The sequence below is a fragment of the Struthio camelus genome, chromosome 3, assembly GCF_040807025.1.
Source record: "Struthio camelus isolate bStrCam1 chromosome 3, bStrCam1.hap1, whole genome shotgun sequence".
In the NCBI taxonomy this organism is placed as follows: domain Eukaryota; kingdom Metazoa; phylum Chordata; class Aves; order Struthioniformes; family Struthionidae; genus Struthio; species Struthio camelus.
The window spans coordinates 86076109-86089273 of NC_090944.1; the positions used below are offsets into that span (position 1 = coordinate 86076109).

General features: G+C 36.8%; 1 protein-coding gene across 4 annotated transcripts in view; it reads right to left on the reverse strand.

The window, feature by feature from the left end:
- PRKN (parkin RBR E3 ubiquitin protein ligase) overlaps window positions 1-13165 on the reverse strand; it is an 802661-nt gene that overhangs the window by 384851 nt on the left and 404645 nt on the right. For all 4 annotated transcript variants that reach the window (XM_068938910.1, XM_068938909.1, XM_068938911.1 and 1 more), the window contains one exon: window positions 6497-6612. In XM_068938910.1, the coding sequence (XP_068795011.1) occupies window positions 6497-6612 (116 nt within the window). The remainder of the gene's footprint in view (window positions 1-6496; window positions 6613-13165) is intronic.

The following is a 13165-nucleotide window of genomic DNA, read 5'->3' on the forward strand; positions in this document are numbered from 1 at the left end:
ATAAAGATCAAAACTCAAAAATATTACAAAAATCCCAAACCCCATATTAACTTGGGGAACTTGGTCTTCCTTTTCAAGTAGGTAAAGACCCAAACTGAAATTCAATCACAGATACATCTATTGATAAGGAGATGTCTCTCTCCCTCACTGTTTTTGGAAATACCACTCCATAAAAAAAAAGGGTCATGAATTTCAGTCCTGGCTCTACAGTAATTGAAATAGGCACGTTGGAGTTATAGAGGAACAGCATAAAATGTTGAAGGAGGGATAATTTTTGTTGGTTGTATTTTTTCTTCAAAAAAAAAAAGACTGAGAAAACAGCTGATTAAGAGCTAGTCAGCCACTTTTGGTGGCTCAGAGCAGTCCATCAGAACCAGATTAACACAGAGTTATCCCTAACAACATGCAGAGTCATTCACTCTTTATTGACTCAAGGAGAAGAGAGCTGTCTACTGAATTTCTAACAAGACTTCCTGTAGTACCTTCCCTTGGAGTTCTTCCTTCCAAGTACTGACCTTCTTCAGTCCTCTCCTGCCTGTGGAGTCTAATATGATCACAGTCTGAATTGATTTGGCTGAAAGGAATTATGATAAAGTCCTTACATTCCAGTCACCCTTGAAGAACATCTTGCATACGCACTTCAAACTCTCACCACTAGGAGAATCAAGATCTCGTGTCAACTCTAGTATTAGGAAATTTGACTAGGAGAAAAATAAATTGCAAAATTCTACTTTCTAAATAAAACAAAATATATTTTTTCAAAGTTATGAAATGGAGATTTTTTTGATAAAAATAAAAGCTGTTGCTCAACGCAACAGCAAATATTTCTCTTCCTGGAAAATTCTTCCTATCTAGTAAATGACAGCAGGCCTTACATATCTTTTATACTTAGTGTCTGTTGACCGCTAAAAATAATTGTGCCTTTAGGAATTGTACACTACCTCGTTTGTGAAAGATGACGTGAGGCACTTTTGCTCTGCACGTTTTATTTTTATACAGCTTAACACTGTTATTCCTGAGCTTGATTTATGGGTACCCATGGGTACTCCTAACCCGTTTGATGTTATTTTTACTGAAAACAGTTGACAAAAGCAGATCTCTCCTAGAGGATTGCACAGTTTCAGTATTTGTTTCAAGTTTCAGCCATTTGCTCAACCTATTAAGAGCTTCTTCAAAGACATAAAATAGAAATGCATCACCTTGAATGCTATAGAAAAAATAAATGCATAAAGGCTGCCAATTCGCACCAACTCTGCTGTAGATAAGCAGAAAGCATTGGAAGGCATTACACTACCTGGAATACTGACTGCGGTTTTAACTTAACTCTGCAAGGGTATTTGGTTCGGAAGTATTTCACTCTGTTGGTCAGAGCTGCATGAAAATATGCATATCAAATATAAACCCAGGGCAAACAGGATGTGTGCCTCATGCAAATTTGAAAATGAAAACTGGCAGCGAGCTTAAACAGTACTTCCTCTTTTTCTGCAAACCTTAGAGTACACAACTATTTTAAATAAGATTTTTTTTAATGAGCTCTGCAAGCCTTGCTGAAAGCACACACAGACTGTGCCAAACATCTTGGGGCTTAACTGCTCTGCCTGTGGTGGACCAGCTGTCCCTGGTAAACGGATGTTAACAACCAGAGAAATGGTATATCTTGCTGGCAACAGTGATATTTAAGAAATATGTAAACAGCATCTGGTTGTCTTTTTTTCTGTTTCAACGCTTTCAGTAACAAGAAAGAAAAATCTATGTTGAAGAATAGACATAATCTTTTTTTTTTTTTATGGCAGAGGTAATAAAAACTAATCGTTAATGTACTAAATGCACTTTTCTTCCTCTTTTCCAGTTCAGCGCTACAGAACGATGAAAGTAAGTTTCACTAACAGAGTGCTCTACTTGGTATTTTGCAGCGCAGCAAAGTATTAGAAAGCAATCACCAGCACAAATACATATAGCTACCTAAATGTCTAACTGAGGTTAAAAGGTTAGAGCAATTTTTATAATTGTTTCGAGTTTTATCAAAGCTTTCCAAGAACATTAGGTTGGAGAAAAGAATTAGAAACTCAGGAAATTTGTACTCAGTTTTCTAAGAAGCTCAAGGATTTACGATGACCTTTGACCAACACTGACAATTGATTCTGTTGTCCTATCTTTATCCCTTTGCAAAATACGCTTAGCTTTGACCATAGTTTTTAAAGAATCCATAGACTCTTGACTATCCTTGCAGTTGGAAAAAACACAACTAAAAATAGAAAATAAAAATGTCATCACCTTAACTTAAAAATGATTTCATATACAAATATAAGTGAAATTATTTTGACAGCTCACAAGACTGTCCATATAAAAACAACACAGAAGACTAGAGCTAATAAGGATATGTTTAACCACAACTTCGAAAAGCACTTAAAAAAAGAAAAAAGTATGTGTGTGCATAACGACAGTACAAAAGCCATGGTGGGCCTAACTACTGAATGATTAATACCAAAGTATCCTAGTCCTAATGCTCAGTAATAAGATGAAAACATTACAGATGGACAAGGAAGTATGAAAAATTCTTTATCTTCCAGCTTCACTTCAAAAGCAGAGTAAAGGTCTTGATACCTCAGTTATAAATAGCCACACCTACAAATGTGTGGCATTAAACAAAACAGCCTAATAGATTTTATTAGATTTTAATTATTCCACAGAAATATATTCCGATAATTAGACATGATGAGAGTGAACAATTTTCTTCTAATTAAGTTCTTCTATTGTTACTTAGAAAAGGGAATTTTAGAGTTTGGGGGGTTTTTTGTTATTTTTTTACACCTGAAGAAGAGCTTAAAAAGGTACTATTATGTTTGTAGGAGGAAAAATAAAAAATTGTTGGAACCAGACTATTTTTCCTGCAGTCCAGGAAATGCATCAAATTTTTGAAAAGCTAGTGTACACCGGTCCTGGAGATAGGTATGGTTTATCCCATGAAGCTCAGTCACAAGCACAGCAATTTTACCCCTTCATTGAACTTCATGATGTTTGGTAGACTCTTTTGATGCTTCTTGGGGTTTACATAGAGCATACTAGACCATGAATAGGCCTCTTCAACGCCATCTGATCGCTGGGATAAAAGATGGTACACTTCTTTGCAGATTTAGTTTCAGTGATGAACCCTCAGATTTCTGCTTTGAGGTTATCCTGACCTAGATACAAACAGCCACCCTACCAATCCTATCTGAGATACTGTGTCTCAGTGGTTCTGCATCCACCTAGATTTGTTGCAAGGACTCCTATGGATAACCTCTACGCTAGTTAAACAAACAACCTCCTGCACAACCTCCTGCATGCGCGTGCAAACACACACACCCAGAGGGCGAGGTGGACCTCTGACCTTTTGCACTGCACTGCTGAGTTTTGCCTGTTTCAGATTGCTCCAATTACCTCCTTTCAAGAAAAATCTGCTATAGAAGGGGCCTCCTAGGTGGGAGATCTGCCAATCATTGCCATTTGGCGTAGGATCAGCCATTCGATCTCTTTCATTTAGCAGTAAAGATACAGGGCATTGCAACCTAAATCACTCTTCCTGTCCAGTGAACTATTGTAAGGGACAGGACAACTAGCAGCTGTTTTAAGCAGGTGAGTCTGCACTCTTGTTGTGAAATGCTGAGTTACCAGTTTGAGAGAGACTAGCCTTTAACCTGTATCTAGGAGCCTGCACTGTAAATGCACCACACTGGCTGAGGTGCAAGAAAATTTTACGCGTACACGAATGGGGAGTTGAGGACGATGCCCAAATTAACTCTTTCCTGAAGACATACCTATAGGAAAGACCAAGTGTCCCTTGCAACTTCTCTCTTTTGACCAATAGCTATCATTTTACAGTCCTGTTTGATACGTGTTTTCATGAAAGGAAGGGTGGTACCCGCACTGAGGCAGTCAAGGTACATGTTAACTGACCTCGAAAAAAAGGAGGAACTGGAAGGCCTTTGCCTATGTGCTGCTGATTTCATTTGTACAGTTATGCAGGCCAGTACAAAAAACCTGCTTATGGATGGGAGGAGGTTAGGAGGTATGTAGGAAGACAGATGCCCTCTTAAGAAGTACACAAGAAAGTGGAAGAGTGAATATCCTTTTCATCATTTCGGTGACTCTCTTGAAGCCAATGATACAGGAAAACTATGCTTATGACTCTAGGAATTAAGAGAAGTCAGACTCTGACTAGATAAATACATTGGTGCATATACAATGATTACAACTGAAAAGCTACCCGAGGACTTTTCTGATCATTCTTGGGATAACAGATTTCACTATCACCAGCCAAACAATTCATTTCATGTCCTACAAGACATACTGAAACGGAAGAGCATTCCCCTCGCTTTTTGGAGCTTGATGGGGATCTAGCTGCTCTGTATGTTGTTTGCATATCTACCATCTCCATTTCTAATGCCGCAGACTTCAGACACCTTGCTATGATCAAATACAATCTGTCAGCCATTCAGAAAACTAAACTAAACTTTCATTCTCTAAAAAATATCTCTATGCCCCAAAGAAGACAAGCCTATTTATGAAAAATTGAATGTGCTATGCAAAATAAAGGGAAGAAGGTTGGAAGAGAGATTATGTATCTGAGTAACTTCAATGAACCTGTTCTTCCTATCATGGGTAGACAATTAGGAATTCCCAGTGTCTTGTCAGCTGCTCAGACATCTACATCTCACCCTGTTTCTTATAACACTTTGTTAGAACTCCCACAAATTTTTAGAGATAAAATACTTTAAGATTACTTAAAGGAATCTGAAAAGGGGTCCTACGGGCTAGAAAGAAACTGAACAAAGTGAGGCCAATTTAACAAGAAGACATGTCTTGCTTCCCTGTTCAGTGTATAAATCCAATAAGCTTATTCATAAATAACCTCTCCCACTTTGTATTCTGAGCTAAAAGTCTGCTAAAGCTTAGGCCTCCAATAGTCATTCGATGCCTTAATTTAAATAAATGAGAATTGACTTGGTGTTGTGACATGTCAATAAATAGTCCTAATAACCTTTACTATTAAAGTTTAGGAAGCCAATATTTAGTCCTGGGCACTACAATTCTGCTAAGTAAATCCTGTAAATGAAGTCTTACCTCTTTCTTTCCTTTGGGATTTTGCCACAAAAAAAGGAAAGAAAGTACAGCTTCATGAATGTAGGTGAATAGTTCAAGACTGAACACATCAATTCAGGAAAATGTCAACATATCCATTTCAAATTTGATTGAAAGACGTATAAGCAGATCCTAAGCCTAAGCAAATGCATTTATGGTTGATATTCTTTACTCTTGTTTATGGGAAAAGGAGAAAGTTGGGCTCGAAATGGAAACTTCATATTACCCTTAACTACAGAGAGGTTAATAATTACTACATAGCTGACTACTAGGACAATCTATCAAAGTAATTCACTAAATAATGCCTACACAATTTTGAAAGAGACACATACAACAACTTTATAAAACCTGGGTATATGTGAACTGAGGGATATAATATTACTCTTTCGCTGCACAATTGTCTTTTATTCTATCAGCAAGACTCATTTTCTTCACCCATATACTGTCAGCAACCAGTCAGCTGCTGTCAATTGATAGCATGCAAGCACAACTTAATACAATATAATTATACCAGGTCTGGGATACAATCAGAATAACAAGCTATTATTTTCAACAGAAGTTTACTTCCAGGAATTCAACTTTTCTTCCTAAAGATCTCTCAACAGTTTCATTCACAGTTTTTGACCTCCTATAAGAACTCTGCCTATGTATTTTTTCTAAATTCTTTCCCCTCTTGCAAAATGTACACCAATTAATAAAAATACCTAAAAGAAATAACATTATGTTATTATTTTTGACGTTTCACCTCAGTTTCTTCTCATAATCAATGGATAAATGATGTCAGGTAAGTCTTCACAACAATGGTAGCTGTCATTCTCAGACAACTGGCTTTTAATCTACGCATTTGCAAGTAATGGTGTTCTAAAATGCACGTGCCCAAATACCAGGCAGTAAGATGGATTACAGAATGTAAAATTGCAATAAATGAGAATATAAGAACAGATGCATCATAAGTAGTTTTACTCTGATTTAGAAAATAAATACCAAAGGTTCTTTTCCACAAGAACATTTTGTTCCTTTCAAAATCTTGTATTCATTCACCTCTCAGCTACAGATTAAAGGCACAGACCTATGCATTTAGGCCACTAACTGGAGCACTTCAGCTTGTATTTAGAAATTAAGTAGTCATATTTGCATGTACAATTAAGGTACAAAAATGAAAGTTTTGATCACACTAGGAAAAAAACAAAACAAAACAAAACACCCACCTGACAAGGTAGCTCGTTTTCTAACATGATACTGTTGTAAACTCTACTGATGTAGAGTTAAAAAAATAAAAATAAAAAAAAACAGAAGAGGAGAAAATCTCTGGGAAAGTGACAGGTACTTGGAAGCACTGAGAGCGTGCATCTCTGACATATGTCATTGTACTTACCTAATATCTGTGCATGTTACACATGTGATACAGCGACTGTTTGTTGTAATGAGGTTCAAAGCCACAGATGTTTCACTGGCAGAGGTTGGGTGTGCTCCACATTTAAAGTAAAACTCCTGAAATATTGAAGGAGAGATAAAGAGAAGGTTACATAGCTGCAGCTCATGTCCTCCCGTTATCTTAGTCTAACTGACGTTTGAAACTACTAACAAATCACCACTGCCAACAGGAAGGGAGGACAATCGCCAGGAAAGATTTAGAAAGAATTCCTTGCAAAAATGCCTGGTGAAGAACATATTTTGTTCAGTGACTTTCCTAATGAAGCAAATATCTACCGGCGCACTGTTTTGATATCAGTCTAATACACTAATGTAATTGGGTGATACACTGTGTGAGTTTCTGGATTTTTAGGAAAGAATATCACTTGACTCCATCTTAGTATAATCATCAAAAAGCAGAATACTACGCACTGTAACTATGCGTTAGTATTTCCACATTTTTTTTTTTACAGATGTTATGAACCATTTCAGAAAATGCACTATATGTGCCTTGCATAAAATTGACCATTTTCTGAACTCCTGAATGCAACATTTTAGCTCTAAAAAAGTAAAGTCTGGCCTTGCCTTTGTGATATTGGCACTCTCTACATTGTGATCTCACTGTCATATTAAAAGGAAGCTCTGTCTCTCTTTAGACATGTTACATTTGCAATTCTATATCATACTGCATTTGAGTTAACTTTCTTTAGTCCATACCGATCTACGTAGCCTCTTACACTGCTTTCTACAGCATAATACTTACAAAACTGTGTGCTTTGTTCTCTTTTACATTGTTCCCTAGGGAAAGTCATATTTATCGCGATAAGCTTCGGTAAGGTTTTGTTAGGAGAGATTAAGTGTCCAAACCACTGTGTGCATATGTAAATAAACGCTGATTGCAGAAATTTGCTTTGCAGTAGGAGACATGGACAACAGTTTGCAGTATTTGTTCCTCTGAGAGCTTTTTTTCCACAGTCTCAAATTTGGTTTGTAATAGAAAAATTAAGACTGGTATAAATGAGGTACGAATAGGAAGGCATGCTTGTAAAAGCATCAGAAGAAACGTCAAGAAGGCCTGAAAGAATGACGGGTGTTGGCAGCATCTAGATCACGAAAGATTCAAGACATCCACACTGGGAAATTGGTTCGCTTAAAACAAAAGACAAACGGCAGCTAGAGACAAGGGCAGTGAGCGCAACAGCACTGTTACCTAATGGCTCACAGAGGCAGGATAGGATGAAGGGGAGAGAGGCAAGGGGAAATCACCGCCAACTTAAAGGGTATGAAAGGCACATCCAGAAACCAGCACTTAAGAACAACCTAAAAGCTGTGAAAAAAGTCTTGCTAACTGGTATTTCCTAATCCTCCTTGACGCCCCAAGTATATAGCTAGACTATCTGGGCACATCTTGGTGCTTAGTAGCATGCCAACAAGAGAATGAATGTGACTGAGTGAAATTAGTTTTGCTAAATAGAAAAATCACCTTTCCCTCCTACACGGCCTTGCATTAAGATTTGTTACATTATTGTGCAACATCAGTGCTGAAAAAGCTCTCACTTTCTCACTGCCTTGAACCTTACAGTAGGGAGTTCCTCTATGTCTGAGAAGCAGGGTTCTCAATTCCTGTTTTCTCTCAGAGATGATCTTTTAGATCCATTGTGTATTTCTACACGAGGCAAATGCAGTAACACTTCTGTCATGGAATCTGGTGACTGGCATACCAGAAACATTAATACAACCCTACTCCTAGGTGAGTAAATTCTGCTTCTCAGAGAAGCATTCATATATGCAATAGATTGAACGTTAATAAAATATTCAGACTCCACTATAAGCTGAGGGCTCATTGTAACATTTTTTAAGGGCATCTAAGGGGTAAGAGGATAGCTTATGAGATAACTTTACTTTAAAATTCAAATAATTGCTTGCCAAATTTGTTGAAATAATCATCTGCATATAGTAATACATAGTCAACATTTCTTATGACTAAATCATCACTCTGTCCAGTTCCATAATATCAGATACTAATCCAAAGCAGGAAAATATACTTAAAGTCATCCTAATAAGAGATTTTACATTCCTAATGCTTTTGCCTCACTCTGGACACAATAACAGCTTATTTTGAAGCATTTCAGCCGTCCTGAATGGATCAGTGGAGCTGCACTTTCAACTGGAGTACATAGAACACTTGCACAATCTGTAGCTGTAATCTATTTTCAACCTTTAAAAATGTACCTATTACTCTTTTAAAATCTGTATTATTTGCTAACAGATTTTGGAGCTTGGGTTTTTTTTAGCCCTTTAATTTAACCCTATTTTTGTTTGAATGATAGGATAAGAAGGATTTATTTTAATGCAGAAGTCCTGAAAATTTTGTCTTGTTCCAGTACATTTCTTGCAAACAACTAAGAGAATATTGACAACTCACTATTCTAAAACCGACAAACTATGGGCAAGGAAATATAAAACAGAAAGGTAGTTTTTAATAAAATGACTTACCTGCTATAGTAAAACTTTCTTTGGGTCACAAGCAAAAAGAAACATTGAACAATAAAGGAAGTAAGCTTTAAAACACTTGAAACAGCTTTAGACTTGTAGTTTAACTTTTTTTTTTTTTTTAAGTGCATCTGTTTCTTTGGCATGTAGAATTTAATACTATTTTTATCCCTGTTTACTGCAGGTATTGCAGTAAGGCATAAAGTATGCCTTCTTGGACAAAACTGCAAAACACAGTACATCGTTTAATAGCTTTACATATTCCTGTAATTTTTTACCCTTTCTGTTGTAAATGAGAGAAAAAATAAGATTTTTTTGTACGCCTTATGAAGATACATACCGATATGTTTCTTCATAAGTAATATGCAGTAGAAGAAAGCTAGTGAACAGCACAAACAAGTCATCCTTGCAGAGCATAGAGTAGATGGCACTTTCAGAATGAACTGTCAGATCAGCAACACGTAGTGGAGAGAGACAGAGCTAATATTCCCCAACTTTTCTATGATGAAACAAGACCCAGCAAAACTACTACGAATCAATATTAGAAAGGAGCAAACATAAAACAGAGCCCTCAGTTTAAAAGTATAGTCCTCTAATATTTAAAAGTGCAACAGTAAGAACAATGCTGGCAAAGAGAGATGTAGTAATATTAATATTGGCTGTAAATTTCTAGTCACGAAAATTATTTCATGATCATGGATGGGAAATGAAGGTACACATTTATTATTACAGCTTTTAAGATGCATGGAATATTGCCCATGAGCCAGAACAAAAATAGGGAGTCTTGGGATACCTTTCCAAATGGCACTTTCTGTCACTTTAGGAAAATTACTTCTCTGTATCTCCATTTATTAGCCTGAATAGTGCTTTAAGAAATTTCCCATACTAATTACATTTGCAATGAGCTTTAGGGCTGTTGAATGACTTCAAATAACAAAAGAAAATACTGCTAGCCTCAGAAACTATGTGGTGAAACACTCTCTTCTTGAATAAACTAGAATTAAAAAAATAATAATAATACATTCAAACTGAAGAGAGGGCTGGTTAAAAATTAGAGAAAATGTTGTCCTAGATTATGTGCCAAGGATTTATTTAGAGGAAACTTTCAAGATTAGTTTAAACAGTAGCAAAAAAAAAAAGTAATTTTTGATGAATGTGTTGAGAACAGTAATGTAATAAAACTAATCCATTTACAAAATGCTCATGCTTGCAAAAACAAAAGATATTAACCTATATAATGTACAGTACTATAAAACTAACAGGACAGTGTACTTTTGTGTGTCTGAGATATCAGTGCTGTGATGGCAGTTCAGAGAGACTAGAGCAAGAGATTAGTATAGAAATACTGAAAAGCACAGTATGTTGGGTGCTAGATAGTTCTGGCATAGTGTGGACGACATTTCCATATGTTTTTATAATAGTAATACATACTCTGGTTGTTTGCAGTATTATAAAAGTCACGAACTCAATTACCTTTCCAGTTGCAGCCAATTTATGCCTGGCTTTATACATTGCATAAACAATCTACAAGGATTTGCTTGTTATATACGATACAGTTATAAGATCATAATTTAAATATCCAATTTGACACTTAAATTTTCTTAAATATATGTCTTCACAGATAATGAAATATTTTCTCAGTAAGGTGACTTCTGCTGCTTACTGATTCTGGACAACTCCCAAGGGCCAGAAGCACCCTGCTGGTTTTGGACTGGGCTCGCAGAAGATTTCTATCAGTTTTTCCAGATTTAACATGCTTCTCATGCAAGCATAACATCTTTATACCAGGACACATATGTAGTTATAAAGAAAGATAACCCATAATTCTCCATCAGTACAAGCTGTTTCCCAACTGATTCCAGCAATGAAATTGCTGACGGTAAAATAACAAGTGGAGAGAGTTCAGCCACTTCTCATTGTCCAGCCTGGCATGTTAGATATGCAAATATAGCTATTCTTTTATTTGCAATTACATCACCATCCTTCACCCAGTGTATCATAGCCTAAAGTGGGTAAACTTACTATACTGTTTAACATAAATCATTGTGTATTGTAAGGTAAACCTCCAAATAGATGTAGAGACCTTGCAGCCAGTTAATTTAGGACTAATTCTCTAATTTTACCAGACTATCACACTCGTGCAAGCAGTGATTACTTCCTATGGCAAACATCAAAACTTCTTCCTATTTTTAATTTACAACATACTATATGAGGCACCACTTTCAAAATTTTAACCTTATGATAACCAAAATTTACAGAATAACATGGAAAGGAATGGGGAAATACTCAGAGTCTACATCATTATCTGACCACTTCTTAAATATCTTAAAATAGTAGAAACCAGGGTTCTCATTTTGGTAATCAGGAAATTCTGACAAATGGATTTTTTTTTGTTAAGTATTTCTGTTCAGTGGGTAGGAATGTGAAGATATTACTGAGAAAGCTGAAAGAAACATAGGGCTTTTCTTAGTTCTGAAAGTGGGCAGTCTTATGGTCACTCTTCTATTTCAGTGACTACCTTTAGCTTAGCTTTTTGCCTAAAGACACAAGTCCCATGAAATTGTGAGCATTCTCTTTAACACTACAAATGCCATCCTTTTGGCAGTGTATCTGATAGATAGCTATTCAGAGAAAGGAGTAGACATTGCTTTTATGTTCTTTTCCATATTCTTCACTCCTTTTACTGCTTCTGTGTTATGTAATATCAAAAAAAGTGCAAGCTAGGGCAGGGAGAAAAGGTTCACAGATACACGGTCACTGTTGATTACTTTTCATGAAACTCTTCTCTAAGAAGAAAGTGTGAAAATTTATTATTAAAAAAAAATTTTTCTCAAAAAAAAAAATCTCATTTGAGATTTTACGTGAAAGTATCTCTCAGGCCAAGCAGATGTTTGCATGCCCCTAATTGTTGAGGATGATGAGCAAACTCTGTCTTCTTGATGGTCAAGTAACCAAAGTAAATCACCAGAGTGGTGCACAAGCTGCTAGTGGAAAGCTCCGGCCTGAAAAGGCATAAGGTCAGACAGGCCCATCACACTTTCACCATGCTCCTCAGTCTAGTTTACATGACCCTCAGAAAAATACTGCTCTTTGCTAAGCATTACCAACATAGCCTGCACCTCAGCTGATACACAGCTTGCAAACAAGAAAACGAAGGTTCACAGGCAGCAAGACAGTATCTGAGGGACTGAGGAGGCTATTGGTGCAGAAGAATTTCCTAAATAATTCTTGCCCTCCTTAGCGGAACCTGCTCTACCTGACCCCGCTCTGAGCAGGGGGTTGGAGCAGACAGTTTCCCAAGGCCTCTTCCAACCTCAATGATTCTATGATTCTTTTCCCAATACACCCCCATTTTACCTCAACTCCTACCCTTACTTCTTATTCAAAGTTGTGCAAATCCACTATAAATCCTAAGCAAGCTCAGCCTTTGCATTTCTTGTTCCCATTTCTGAATAAGTTGTGGATCACGATGGGGGCCCTCAGGCATTACCTACATATGTGTTTATTTAGGCCTGACAGACAAAGCCATTTATTAAAATATACAATGTGCTACACCCACTGAAGGTGCAGTTTTCATTTTCCAAGTTTTCAGCACTCTCATCTCCCTTCATCTGTATCACCATAATTATTCCTCTGAATGACAGAAAACTTCATACGCCATTGTGGCATACTCCTATGATGGGGCTTCATTTCCCTTTCTAGCTAAAAATTAAGTAGCTATTCAGTGGGTCTGCGGACAGGTTGAAAGAAATCTGCCTCAGAATAGCTTTGAAGTCAAGTATTTGTTCTGGGATAGAGAAGAAATTGGTTCACTCTGAGCAGAGACCATTTAAGGCTCCCACAGCCCCGAAGAATTCCAGATAGTGGCTTTCTAGGGCATACAAATACCTATTGCTGGTGAAAAAATCTGTAAAAGGTCATAGTTTACCTAAATGTGGAACAGACAGTTTCTAAAGTCAAAAAAAAAAAAAAGCGTTAGACAGGGGAGCTGTTTAAATTACACTGGATAACTAATATGAAGAAGGCTGTACAGCCAAGAATAACTGAAGGAGTTTACTGCATCCTAAATGATTCTATAGACGACTGAAAGCATGAATGCTTTGTATACGCATTCTCCACTTTCTTCTGTGAGCTGACA